Source organism: Chelonoidis abingdonii, chromosome 5 (assembly GCF_003597395.2).
Source record: "Chelonoidis abingdonii isolate Lonesome George chromosome 5, CheloAbing_2.0, whole genome shotgun sequence".
NCBI lineage: Eukaryota > Metazoa > Chordata > Testudines > Testudinidae > Chelonoidis > Chelonoidis abingdonii.
In genome coordinates, this window is record NC_133773.1 from 130,552,096 (window position 1) to 130,564,027 (window position 11,932).

Sequence of the window (11,932 nt, forward strand, 5' to 3'; positions counted from 1 at the left end):
AGAGCAAAGGAGTGGGTCCCATTAGATCCAAAGCCTGATGGTTCTTCAGCATCAAAGTTACTTCAAAAGGTTGCTATAGGAAAATTCAGAGAATGCTTGCACAGAGCCCAACTGCAGAGAAACAGCAATAGTATGTCAGACTACCCACCTATCTGTAAATATTTTATTTAGTAAAATGGATGGAGTTGCTTGCAGGTAACCGCAAGATCATACTCCTATTCCGCAAATCTTTCCCCCCCCTCCCTGTTGGGTGGTATCATTTATGCTGTATCAAGCAGGGCTTTGGAGCTGTGCTCCAGCTCCGCTCCAGCTCCAGGCAAAAACCTGCAGCTCCACTGCTCCGCACTCCAGGCTTTGCTCCAAAGCCCTGGTATCAAGTATACATTAAAGAGTATGAAGTCTTGTCTCTTCTGTTCTCCTTCTCTTCTTTCCAAATCCCACCCACTGAAATAATCATGCAGCTATTCCCTCAAAAGTTTCTGATGATATTGTAAGTCACCTGAATATTGCTCTTGGACATTTCAGCAAATCCAAGACCTAATTAGAATCTTAATTTATTTACAGAATTTTGTTTGACAGACAAAGTTGGCCTGAGTACAGGCTGGGAACAACATACAGTATATCTATTCATTTTCTCCCACTGTCCCACTTAAGGTGTACTGGTAAACTACTCAGAACAGCTCAGAAGAACTAGGTACCTTCCTGCAGAGAATGCTACACTGAGTCCAGCTCCACTACTTTAAGAACAGAAGAACGGCCATACTGCATGAGACCAATGGTTCATCTAGCCCAGTATGCTGTCTTCCAACATTGGATGATGTCAGGTGCTTCAGAGGGAATGAACAGAACAGATAATCAAGTGATCCATCCTCTGCCGCCCATTCCCAGCTTCTGGTAAACAGAACCTAGGAACATTTCAGTGCAGATTTTACCTCTCTGCCCACCCTAGCTAATAACCATTGATGGACCTATCCTCTATGAACGTATCTACCATATATACTCATTCATAAGCCGCATTTTTTTTTAGTACAAAAGGGAAGCACCAGAGAAGGGTGTCAGCTTATGAACAGGTATAGACAGGAAGAGGTGGGACACAGCCCCTCCCACAACAGAGGGGGCAAGGAGAGGCAGCAGAGCCAACAGAGACAGAAGGGAAGAGGCGGGACCAGAGTCTCTCCACTTCTGGCCACGCTGCTCTCCCTGCAGCCTCCGAAGCAGCTGCAGCTCCGGGGCTGGCAGGCTTCAGCGGTGCCGTTCAGCACTGCCCCCCAGAGCAGACTATGGCCAGACCACCCAGCCCGCTGGAACATGCTGCAGCCACGTCGCCCAGCCCAGTCCAGCCCCACCCAGCGGAGCAGGCTCTGGCCGGGCCACCCAGCCTGCCGGAGCAGCTCCAGCCAGGTCAGAGACATCCTCCCCTGGCCCTTCCCAGATAAGGTGGGAAGGGATGAGTGTGGGGGTCCTGGGCTAGGGGTGGGGTCATGTGGGGGGTGGTCACAGGGGTCACTCCCCTGACTCCCAGCTTCTCCCCCCAAAAAAATCTCCCCACCAGTTGCTGTCCCGGCCCATCAGGAGAAGCACCTGGTGCACCAGGTCACTTTATTTACTTAGGTTTACCTCTGTACCTGCAGATGCTCGAGGTAAACAAACCATCTCGGCCCACCAGCAGCTTATTCTCATGGCCCGGGAGCCAAGGTTTGCTGACTGCTGAATTATAGGGTCAGCTTATGAATGGGTTATAAAAATTTTCCATTTTTACTTATCCATCTTGGCAGGGGAGGGGGTTCAGCTTATAAACAAACCAGCTTATGATCAAGTATATACAGTAATTTTTTTTTAAACTTGTTATAGTCTTGGCCTTCACAACATCCTCCGGCAAAGAATTCCACAGGTTGACTGTGCATTGTGTGAAGAAGTACTTCCTTTTGCCTTTTTTAAACCTGCTATTAATTACATTTGGTAACACCTAGTTCTAGTGTTACAAGGAGTAAATAACACTTCCTTATTCACTTTTTCCACACCGATCAAGATTTTATAGACCTCTAACATATCCCCCCCAAGTCATCTCTTTTCCAAGCTGGAAAGTCCCAGTCTTATTAATTCCTCCTCATATGGAAGCTGTTCCATACCCTTAATCATTTTTGTTGCCCTTCTCTGTACCTTTTCCAATTCCAAAATATCTTTTTGGAGGTGGGGTGACCAAATCTGCACACAGTATTCAAGATGTGAGCGTACCATGAATTTATATAGAGGCAATATATTTTCTGTATTATCGTCTACCCCTCTCCTAAAGATTCCCAACAATTTGTTTGCTTTTCTGACTGCTGCTGCACATTGAGTGGATGATTTCAGAGCATTATCCACAATGATGCCAAGATCTCTGTCTTGAATGGTAACAGCTGATTTAGACCCCATCAATGTATATGTACAGTTGGGATTATGTTTTCCAATATAGATTACTTTGCATTTATCAATACTGAATTTATCTGCCGTTTTGTTGCCCAGTCACCCAGTTTTGTGAGATTCCTTTGTAATATTTCACAGTCTGCTTTGAACTTCACTATCTTAAGTAGTTTTGTATCATCTGCAAATTTTGCCACCACACTGTTTATCCCTTTTTACAGATCATTTATGAATATGTTGAACAAAACCGGTCCCAGTACAGACCCCTGGGGGACACCACTATTGACCTCTCTCCATTCTGAAAACTGATTATTTATTCCTACCCTTCATTTTCTATCTTTTAAACAGCTACTCATCCATGAGCAGGCCTTCTCTCTTATCCTATGACAGCTTACTTTGGTGAGGGACCTTGTTAAAGGCTTTCTGAAAATCTAGGTGCACGATATCCACTGGATCCCTCTTGCCCACATGCTTGCTGACCTCAATAGCTTTTCAACAGCTGCTTATGCCGAAGTTGACCAATGGCCTTCAAAAGGGGCTAAAACCTCCCAACACTGCTCCCATCTCCCCTTCAGATTAAACAAAGCTACTTTCCTTGATACCTGGCTAACAGCTGCAGCCCAGAATCCCAACCTGCCATCACTGAACAGCCCAGGTAAAAATATTTTGACTTTATCACACTTCTCTCTACCAGTTTCTGGTTCACTTCTCATTTCTTCCATCTTGATAATTCAGTTTTTTAATATTTATTTATATTTCCAAAGATACAAATGAACTACATTATTTTCTGATGTCACTTGTTTATTTTGTATACCAGCTCTGAACCATGGTCAGAGTGTTGACACCTTTTAATTTCCTTTTATCAGTGGATATCGGAGGCTTCCTGTATTATGCTTTCAGATGAGATGTAAAGCAAAATTCCTTATCAGTGGGGTTTATTAGAGATCAATGAAACTTTTTGGGAAAGATAGCAAGTAACCCTCATGTCCTGAAGAGGAAGACAGCATAAGTAGTTAAATTCTGTACACTTAAATTACTCCTGTGGATTCAGCTGAGTAAGTCACTTTACTTTCCCTTGAAAAATAATATCATGCAGAATTGCTGAAGCAGAATGTTGATGCACTTCCACTCCAGAAATGACCACAATTTAGCAATAAGAGAGATTTTCCCTATATAGAGAGTCGTAAGCACTCCTTCCCATGAAAGGCACTCTTATGGAACATACTGTAATATAGAGCTATTACACAACTACTATTATCTAGTGATTTGGGCATGAGCAAGTTAAAGGGAGGAAACAGGAAGGATATAAATGTACTTCTGACCTCCTTTATAGTTTACTTGCAGCAATTAGAGAAAATTGCCAGTGTCCACAGATGGGTAACAAAATATTATAGCTGCCACCACAGTTACCATAATAAGTTTATATGCATGTGTTTTATAGACTGTTTTAAATTCTTAAGAACCAACTAGAGATGAAAAGTCACTGTGTCCTTTTCATCTCTACCAAAAAATTGTTTTCTCTAGCATGGATAATGGTTTGAATACTCCACAGTCAAGGAAACGTAAGGGGATAAATGCAAGTGGTAACTAAATAGTGACTGCTTCAAGAGGGTTTTTTGTTTTGTTTTGGTAATAAGAACCAATATTAAAAAGAAAGGAAGCTTCTGGAACACTGAGGGGTGGGGGACAGACAAAACACAAAAAGAATTAAGTGCCATCTAAACATTACCCTTGCAACATTTAATACTGTTAATACAAGGCTATTTACTCAAGCTGTTTAGTTTGAATATTTCATGACAATACAAGGAATATTTCATTCTCATTAAAATGCTGCAAAAATCCCTCATCAAGAGTAAATAGTAGACTTGAAAAAATGCCTTCAATCTAATTTAAAATGACTGCTGCCTTCTTCAAATGGGCGACACTTAGTAGGTAGCCTTAAATGTTACAAAGAGAGGAAAAAAAGCAAACCATTGACTCTCACTACACTTCTACCTCGATGTAATGCTTTTCTTTGGGAGACAAAAATCTTACCACGTTATAGGTGAAACCGTGTTATATCGAACTTGATTTGATCCATCGGAGTGCACAGTCCCACCCCTCCCAGAGCATTGCTTTACCGTATTATATCCGAATTCGTGTTATATAGGGTGGCATTACAATGGGGTAGAGATGTATATGTAGATATTGAAGAATACGAAAGGTTGTCTAAACACAATATGAACGTATCAATAAATAAACCACTGAAACAGGCTTCTTCGTCTATGAATTTCTTTACATTGTTGCTGGCTGTGGAAAGTACCAATAGTGCCTTTTTAAGGGGACTTAAAATTTAACCCACATCTGTCAAGCCTTAAGTACTTCAGGATGACAGGGAAAATAAATCTTCAGATATAAAATGGGAATCAAGATAGTCCCAAGGATGAAAGGTAAATGAGGAGGTAAAACAGGAGGAAGAAGAGAAGAGCAAGAGACAAAAAGGAAGAACATGGGCAGAAACCTGCAACACAAAAACAAAAAACCAACCACAAAACATTATATGAAAGTAAAACATGACTTAAGCCCAAAAGTTTACTTTGTATAACATTTTTGATACACACTATATGAAAAAATATATTCTAGTTAAATCAGATATAAGGGATGGAAAAGGCCTGTTAAACAGACCAGCTCATCTCTCCTCACTCCCATTTAGCCAGCGCAGGATTAGTTCCCTACAGTAAATTCAACTGCAGCTGAATTGGTTGATCTAATACATATACAAAATATTCTAAATGATCAATCCACCACTTCCTCTGGGAGACTATTCCCCAGTTCAACAGATCTTATTGTCAGCAATATTTACCCTTAATGGTCAGTTTAAAGATTTTCCTTTGCTCATTTTATGATGTCTGGCCAGCCTATGCAATTCACCTCCCACCTGGGGAGTTAACACCCTTCAGATACCCTCAGTTATTACATCAGCCACCCCAACTCTTTAGTAGTATCCAGCCAAGCTATAGATATTTAACTCTTTCTTCCTTATAAGCTCTCCAGTCCCTTTAATCATTTTTATCTCCTGACATCTGCAGTTCATCTCCATATTTGGGAAATCAAGATGCCAAGGAACCATATTAACACAAACACACGTCCGCCTCTTAACAATGATACATAGCTCTAACTCATTTAAACATTCTTCTAAATAATCAATGCTCCCAGCCCCCTTAAATCATTTTCACTGCTCTGCACCCTCCAGTCTGTCCCAGTCACACCCCTCCCCACACAGCACCCTTCTGCCACATCTTAGCCATGACATATTCAGTTCTTTCCTTCTCCTAAGTCAGCCCCTCCAGTCCTTCAATCGTTTTCATTTTTGTTGTTGCTTTGGGGACTCCACCCCACCTACATCTTCAGGGTATGGAACTGCCCAGGGAGGGCATCGTATTCCAGGCACGTTCCTCAACATCAGACTAAGAAAACAGCCCTTATTAGTACAGGGCAAGGCAGATGGGGAAGGGAGGTGTGTGAAAGGGGTCCAGTGAACTGGGGTCTCCCCACGTTACACACCTTGGGGGCCGGAGGGTTTATAACACAGGGGGTGGGGGACCACAGCTTGCCAAGCCCCCAGATCCCCTTGGCCCTGCCCAGCAGGGCCATTAACCACCTCGCCCAACCCCTGCCTGGCCCTCCCCTCCTCACAGGCGCCCAGGATGCCTAACACCCACCTTGAGAGTGGGATACTCCTGCACCTTCAAAGTCATTGAGAGCTGAGCAGCTGATTCCTGCACCGCCATCTTGGATTGGGCACCAACCTCCTCCCACCCCCTCCCCGCGCAGAGCCCAAAAGAGCTACCTAAAGTGCGCGTTGCATGCTGGGCAATAAAGAACTTCCTCCTCCTCCCTTTCCCCCGCCCCACTCGTCCCTGATGGAGACGGGCTGAACCAACAGATTACCTCTCCCCCTCTCAAAGCCGGGTGGTATGAGCCACTGGACAGTAGGGGTGGAAGAGAAAGGGAGAGAGTATTCATCCAATCGTTGCCTCCCTTTCGCATCTATCACTTCATAGGTTTTGTCCCGCCCTCTAACTTGTGAATGCGTGTTTGATTGGATGATCATGGGACTGGGCGACTAGCCACAGAGACAAATCACGGAGAGCTACGCATTCCCGTAGGCGGGGATTATATCTACGATTGACAGTATTACTTTCCAATCAAGCTATCTAGACTTTCATTCGGTCCAATCAGTATCTCCTTTCTGTGTCGGTGGGCGGGACGTACAAGTACACGTTTATGGTGAGTTAAAGAGGAGGTTTTAACTACCCCCCAAGGTGTCCAGAAGGGCGGGATGCACCGCAAGCGAAGCCTGGAGGGGTTCTCCAGCTGTGTGCACTTCGATTGGCAGGCAGAGGGGCCAATGCACGCAGCAGACAGGAGGACGGACAAAGCGATGAGCGAATGGGAAGCAAAGGTGGCTGGAAAGGGCGGGTCGTTGTGAGCCGCCTCGATTGTTGTCGGAGTTTGCGTGTGGCGAAGCGGGGAGGGGGTGAGCCCTAGTAAGTCGCGTAGGGAGGAGCGGAGTGAGGCGGAGGCGGCGGGAAGAAGTTTAAATAGCGGAGACAGCGTGAGTCCTCTTCCCCTCAACTCATCCCAGAGCGGAGACTCCCTCCTTCCCTCTCACCTTGTCCCCTTCCTGGGGGACATCACTCGTCTCTCCCCTACCGCGACCCGGTCCCTTCGGCGGGGCAGCCACAGCCGCTGGCGGGCGTTTGTCCGAGGCATGTGGGTGCCCAGGCGCCAGGGGGAGGTGGTTATCCCTTCCCCCTCCCTCCCCGCGGGTTCCAGGCCGGCTGGGCCGCTGGTGGTACCCTCTGCCCCCGAGCTGCGTAAGTTTCCTTGCCTGAGCGCTGGGAGGGGAGAGCGGGGCTCCCTCGAGAGGCCGCCTTCGCCCGCACCCTGCCCCGCTGCTGGAAGAGGCGGGCAGGGCTGCTGTCGCTCCCTCCTGCTGCTGGGACAGCGCCGGGGGAACCGCTCTCCTCCGTCAGCCGTGCGCTGCCGTGGGTTGCGGATGGTGCCCCGTGCCCATCCCTGAGCCACCTGGCCTCAGACGTGGCGCGGCGCTGGTTCACTTTCCGTCGACAGCCTGGCAGAGTCCTGTGCGCAGCCAGCAGGGTCCCCCGGCCGCCTGGCAGGGAGAGACTCCCCCCTCCGAGCTGCCTGGAGCACTAACCCCGGAGAGAGGGAGAGTCTGCCACCCTCCCCCTCCTCTTGCCCCAGCTGTGACGGGAAATGGTGCTTGTTCCAGGCTTCACAGGAAATAGTTCCCTACGCCGCTCCACTCGGCTCCTGTCTGTTAGGGGGTTGCCAGTTTAGATCGGACATATTCCTATAGGTTTCATCACATGACATAATCTTTAATTAAAGATTAATCTTTAATTCCTGGAGACTTGGCAAACCTAGTGTGTTACTATGTAAGAAGGGCTGGAACCTGCAGTTTTACGCCCCTTGATTTCCTTTGGGAGTCGTCACATGAGAGTTTTAGCAGAATCAGGACCTGAACCAGTGGCTCTCTGGTAGTGATCTGAGGACTAGCAGACTTTATGGACTGCCGAATGAAACATTTTGAGGCTACCTTTTTAGGATTTTACATAACACTAATAACTGGTTTCTGAGCACTTTGGTGGGTTGGGATTAGAGATGCCCTTTGAGACCCTGAGAAAATCTTCCTCTAAGGAATTAGCCTGCAGAATGAAAAAAAGATGGAGAACCACTGATCCAAAAGTTGGATGTGATGGGAAAGGTTGTTATAAGCTGTTTTTACTCCATTGAAGTCTATGGCAAAACTCCTATTGACTTCAGTGGTGCAGGAAGCTGTCTTGTATGACCCTTACATTTTTGAGAAGTGCACCTTATTGATTAACATCATGGCCCAAGGTTTAAAAGTGCATGTATATGAAACGTCCAGGGATAGTGACAGTGACTTTGCTGCCCTTCCTGGTTAAAGTTTAGCTGCGTTATTTCTGTTAACCTTTAGAGGATTGTATTTAATAAAAACCACAAATACCGCCAAGAAAAAGAGCACAGTTTACTTTTATAGTGTTAAAATTTCAAAATATACTTCAGTGAAGGCTAGAAAATACAGCATGTTCTAAAACACGTTACCTAATAAATTATAACAAACATGATTTTAAACAGGACCTTGCACCTTGTGTAGACAAGGGAAGTGATGATTAAAAATGTGTGACTGGTTGTAGTTAAACTTACTATGGTGCTTAGCACCAACCACAACCAACAGGATTTTAAACATGATTTGCCCTATCTCCCTCCATTAGGTGCAAAATCCTGTTTATAATCATGTTAATTTAAAAAAAAAATGACCAGTTGTATTTTGATCCCCCTGGTCCCTGCTGCTTCCTCTGCTTCCCCCCCCTCCCCATCACCTTTAGCCACGGCTGCCTCGCTTGGCTCCTCACTGCCCCCCTTGGGACTCCCCATTGACCTCAGGGCCCTGCTCTTCCCTTCCCCCAGTCCCATTACCCTGAGCTTCCTTCCACAGCCTCCCATCTCACGCTCACCCCACTTCTTGCCTCTTGACCACAGCGCCTGGTAAGGCCGGCCCTGCTGAAACCCCGCCACCCTGGGTTAAAGCCTTGCCCCAAAGCCCCTTGGCTGAATTAGTGGGGAAAGGGGGGCTGAAGCCCACCCCTAGAGTCCCATGGCTGAAGCCCTCTCCTGGAGCCCCTCGGCACTGTTGGGAGGAGCCAGTGCTTTGCCCTCTCCCCCATCTCTGTCCAGGAGACTATCCTGGCTGCAGGAAAACCCCTTGGTGGCTGTATTTGAGAAATGCTGCCCTATAGGCCTGATCCTGCAACTGGATCTGCATGGCTGGACCTCAATTGACTTTATTGAGGCTACATGCAGGTACAGGGGTTTCAGTGGGTCAAGCTGAAAGATTGAAGCCGTAGGTAGGTAGATAGTGTGTGTACGCACCTTTACATAGCACTATCATGTTTTTCCTATCTTCGTCATGTGGATAGGAAATATATACACATTTTTTAAAGATTCTCTAAGGGAAATTTTTATGCTAGACTATGTGAGTTCTGTAGTTAATTAGCACTAAGGACATGGAAAGAAAAATTAGCAAACTGGATATTTTGTTGTAAATTAGGCTAATGTGTGAAATATGTAGCTACTGAACATTTTATATATATATATATGTATATATTTTTACATGTAATTTATTTTGCTATGTATATTTAGTTATGTCTGCAAATCTTAATTGTACCATGTTTTTTAGATGTGATTTTATGCTTAATGGTGATCTTCAACAATATGCAAAATGACAATCTTTCACAAATATAAAGTGATCATATGCATATGTGTGCAAAGTGAGTCAACCTTTGTCCTGTAGAACTATTGGTGAATGTTTGTCGAAATTAGTAGTCAAAACTGAAGAGATTTGCTCAAAGGAAACAGATGGCTGCGCCACCATCATGTCACAGAAAACAGCATGCATTCTTAGTTTAACACAAGAGGGAGCATGTCTAATCTTTAACCTTTAAATATTGCAACTTCACAGAGAGAGCTTTAATTGTTGAATGTCAACTAATTTATGTTCTAGGTGGCATGGTTAAATATTTATACAGCCTATATGTGCATTGTTGGCATGTTTTCAATTTAAGGTTGTTGCAGCTATTAGTTCATCATGCACATAGTGGCACAGAGGGTGTGTGGACAAGAACTAAACTAATGTCTCAAATATTTAAACTTATGTTAAAGAAAATGGAGTGGTCAGTAAGTTCCTGCTGAAATTAAAATCAATGAATTATGTTGTTGTAAACATTCATACACAGAAATGGATCTTTGATTTTAATGGTAAAATAATAAACTTTGTTTTCAAGTTTGTTCTGATTACCCCCTGTTCCAAAATTATGGAGCCCAAATTTAATTTTAATAGAGTTGTGATTAATGCAAAACAAGTCTGTGTATACAATGGTTAGCTCTTAAATGGTATCATTGTGTAATTCTTACAAAAGCCAGGGAGTGTAAATTTGGGGTATATTAAGAAGGATGTGTATGTCCATAACTTGTTTCTTTCTCTATGTCTTATAGCTAGATGATATAAAAAAGAAATATTCATTCATTATTTCATTTTGAATTTGTATTTCCAGGTTTTGATGATCATCCTTTTCAAATAGTTTATTAATAGGAATGAACAGTTAGTTGTAATAAGTACTGTAGTGCAATCTCTTTATAATGAAAGTTGAACTTACAAATGTAGAATTATGTACAAAAAAAACTGCATTCAAAAATAAAACAATGTAAAACTTTAGAGCCTACAAGTCCACTCAGTCCTACTTCTTGTTCAGCCAGTTGCTCAGATAAACAAGTTTGTTTACATTTGCAAGAGATAAATGCTACCTGCTTCTTGTTTACAATATCACCTGAAAGTGAGAACCGGCATTCGCACTGCACAGTCATAGCTGGTGTTGCAAGATATTTATGTGCCAGATGCACTAAGGATTCATATGTCCCCTCATGCTTCAACCAGCACTCCAGAGGACATGCGTCCATGCTGAGAACAGGTCTGCTCGATAACCATCCAAAGCAGTGCGGACTGACACATGTTCATTTTCATCATCTGAGTCAGATGCCATCAGCATGTGGTTTGGGTTCTGTAGTTTTGCATCAGAGTGTTGCTCTTTTAAGACTTCTGAAAGCATGCTCTACACCTCATCCCTCTCAGATTTTGGAAGGCGCTTCAGATTCTGAAACCTTGAGTCGAGTGATTCATCTGTCTTTAGAAATCTCACATTAGTACCTTCTTTGTTTTGTCAAATCTGCAGTGAAAGTGTTCTTAAAATGATGCGACGTGCTGGATCATCATCCAAGACTGCTGTAACATGAAATATATGGCAGAATGCAGGTAAAACAGAGCAGGAGACATACAATTCTCCCCCAAGGAGTTCAGTCACAAATTTAATTAATGCATTATTTTTTTTAATGAACATCATCAGCATGGAAGCATGTCCTCTGGAATGGTGGTCAAAGCATGAAGGGGCATACGGATGATTAGCATAACTACCATGTAAATACTTTGCAGTGCCGGCTACAAAAGTGCCATGTGAATGCCTATTCTCACTTTCATGTGACGTAAATTAGAATCAGGCAGCATTGTCTCCCATAAATGTAAACAAACTTGTTTGTCTTAGTGATTGGCTGAAAAAGTAGGACTGAATGGACTTATAGGCTCTAAAGCTTTATATTGTTTTGTTTTTAAGTGCAGTTATGTAACAAAAAAAAATCTACATTTGTAAGTTGCACTTACATGATAAAGAGATTGCACTACAGTGCTTGTTTGAGTTGAATTGAAAAATACTACTTCTTTTGTTTGCCATTTTACAGTGCAAATATTTGTAATAAAAATTAATATAAAGTGACCACTGTCAACTTTGTATACTGTGGTGTAATTGAAATCAATATATTTAAAAATGTAAAAAAACATCCAAAAATATTTAATGCATTTCAATTGGTATTCTGTTGTTTAACGGTGTGA

The 11,932-nt window shown here is 43.6% G+C and overlaps 1 protein-coding gene across 5 annotated transcripts in view; it reads right to left on the reverse strand.

Moving 5' to 3' along the window:
* MAEA (macrophage erythroblast attacher, E3 ubiquitin ligase) overlaps positions 1-7,200 on the reverse strand; it is a 115,415-nt gene extending 108,215 nt beyond the window's left edge. The window contains exon 1 of one of the 5 annotated variants that reach the window (XM_075066652.1): positions 7,058-7,200. Coding sequence is in view for 4 of the 5 variants with exons in the window: in XM_075066651.1 (XP_074922752.1) it covers positions 6,334-6,408 (75 nt within the window). In the remaining variant the exon portion in view is untranslated. Of the gene's footprint in view, positions 1-6,104; positions 6,311-6,333; positions 6,422-7,057 lie in introns of those variants that run through there. The other 4 variants (XM_075066651.1, XM_032779940.2, XM_032779949.2 and 1 more) reach the window with 4 other exon arrangements.
* Between the last annotated feature and the right edge of the window lie 4,732 nt (positions 7,201-11,932).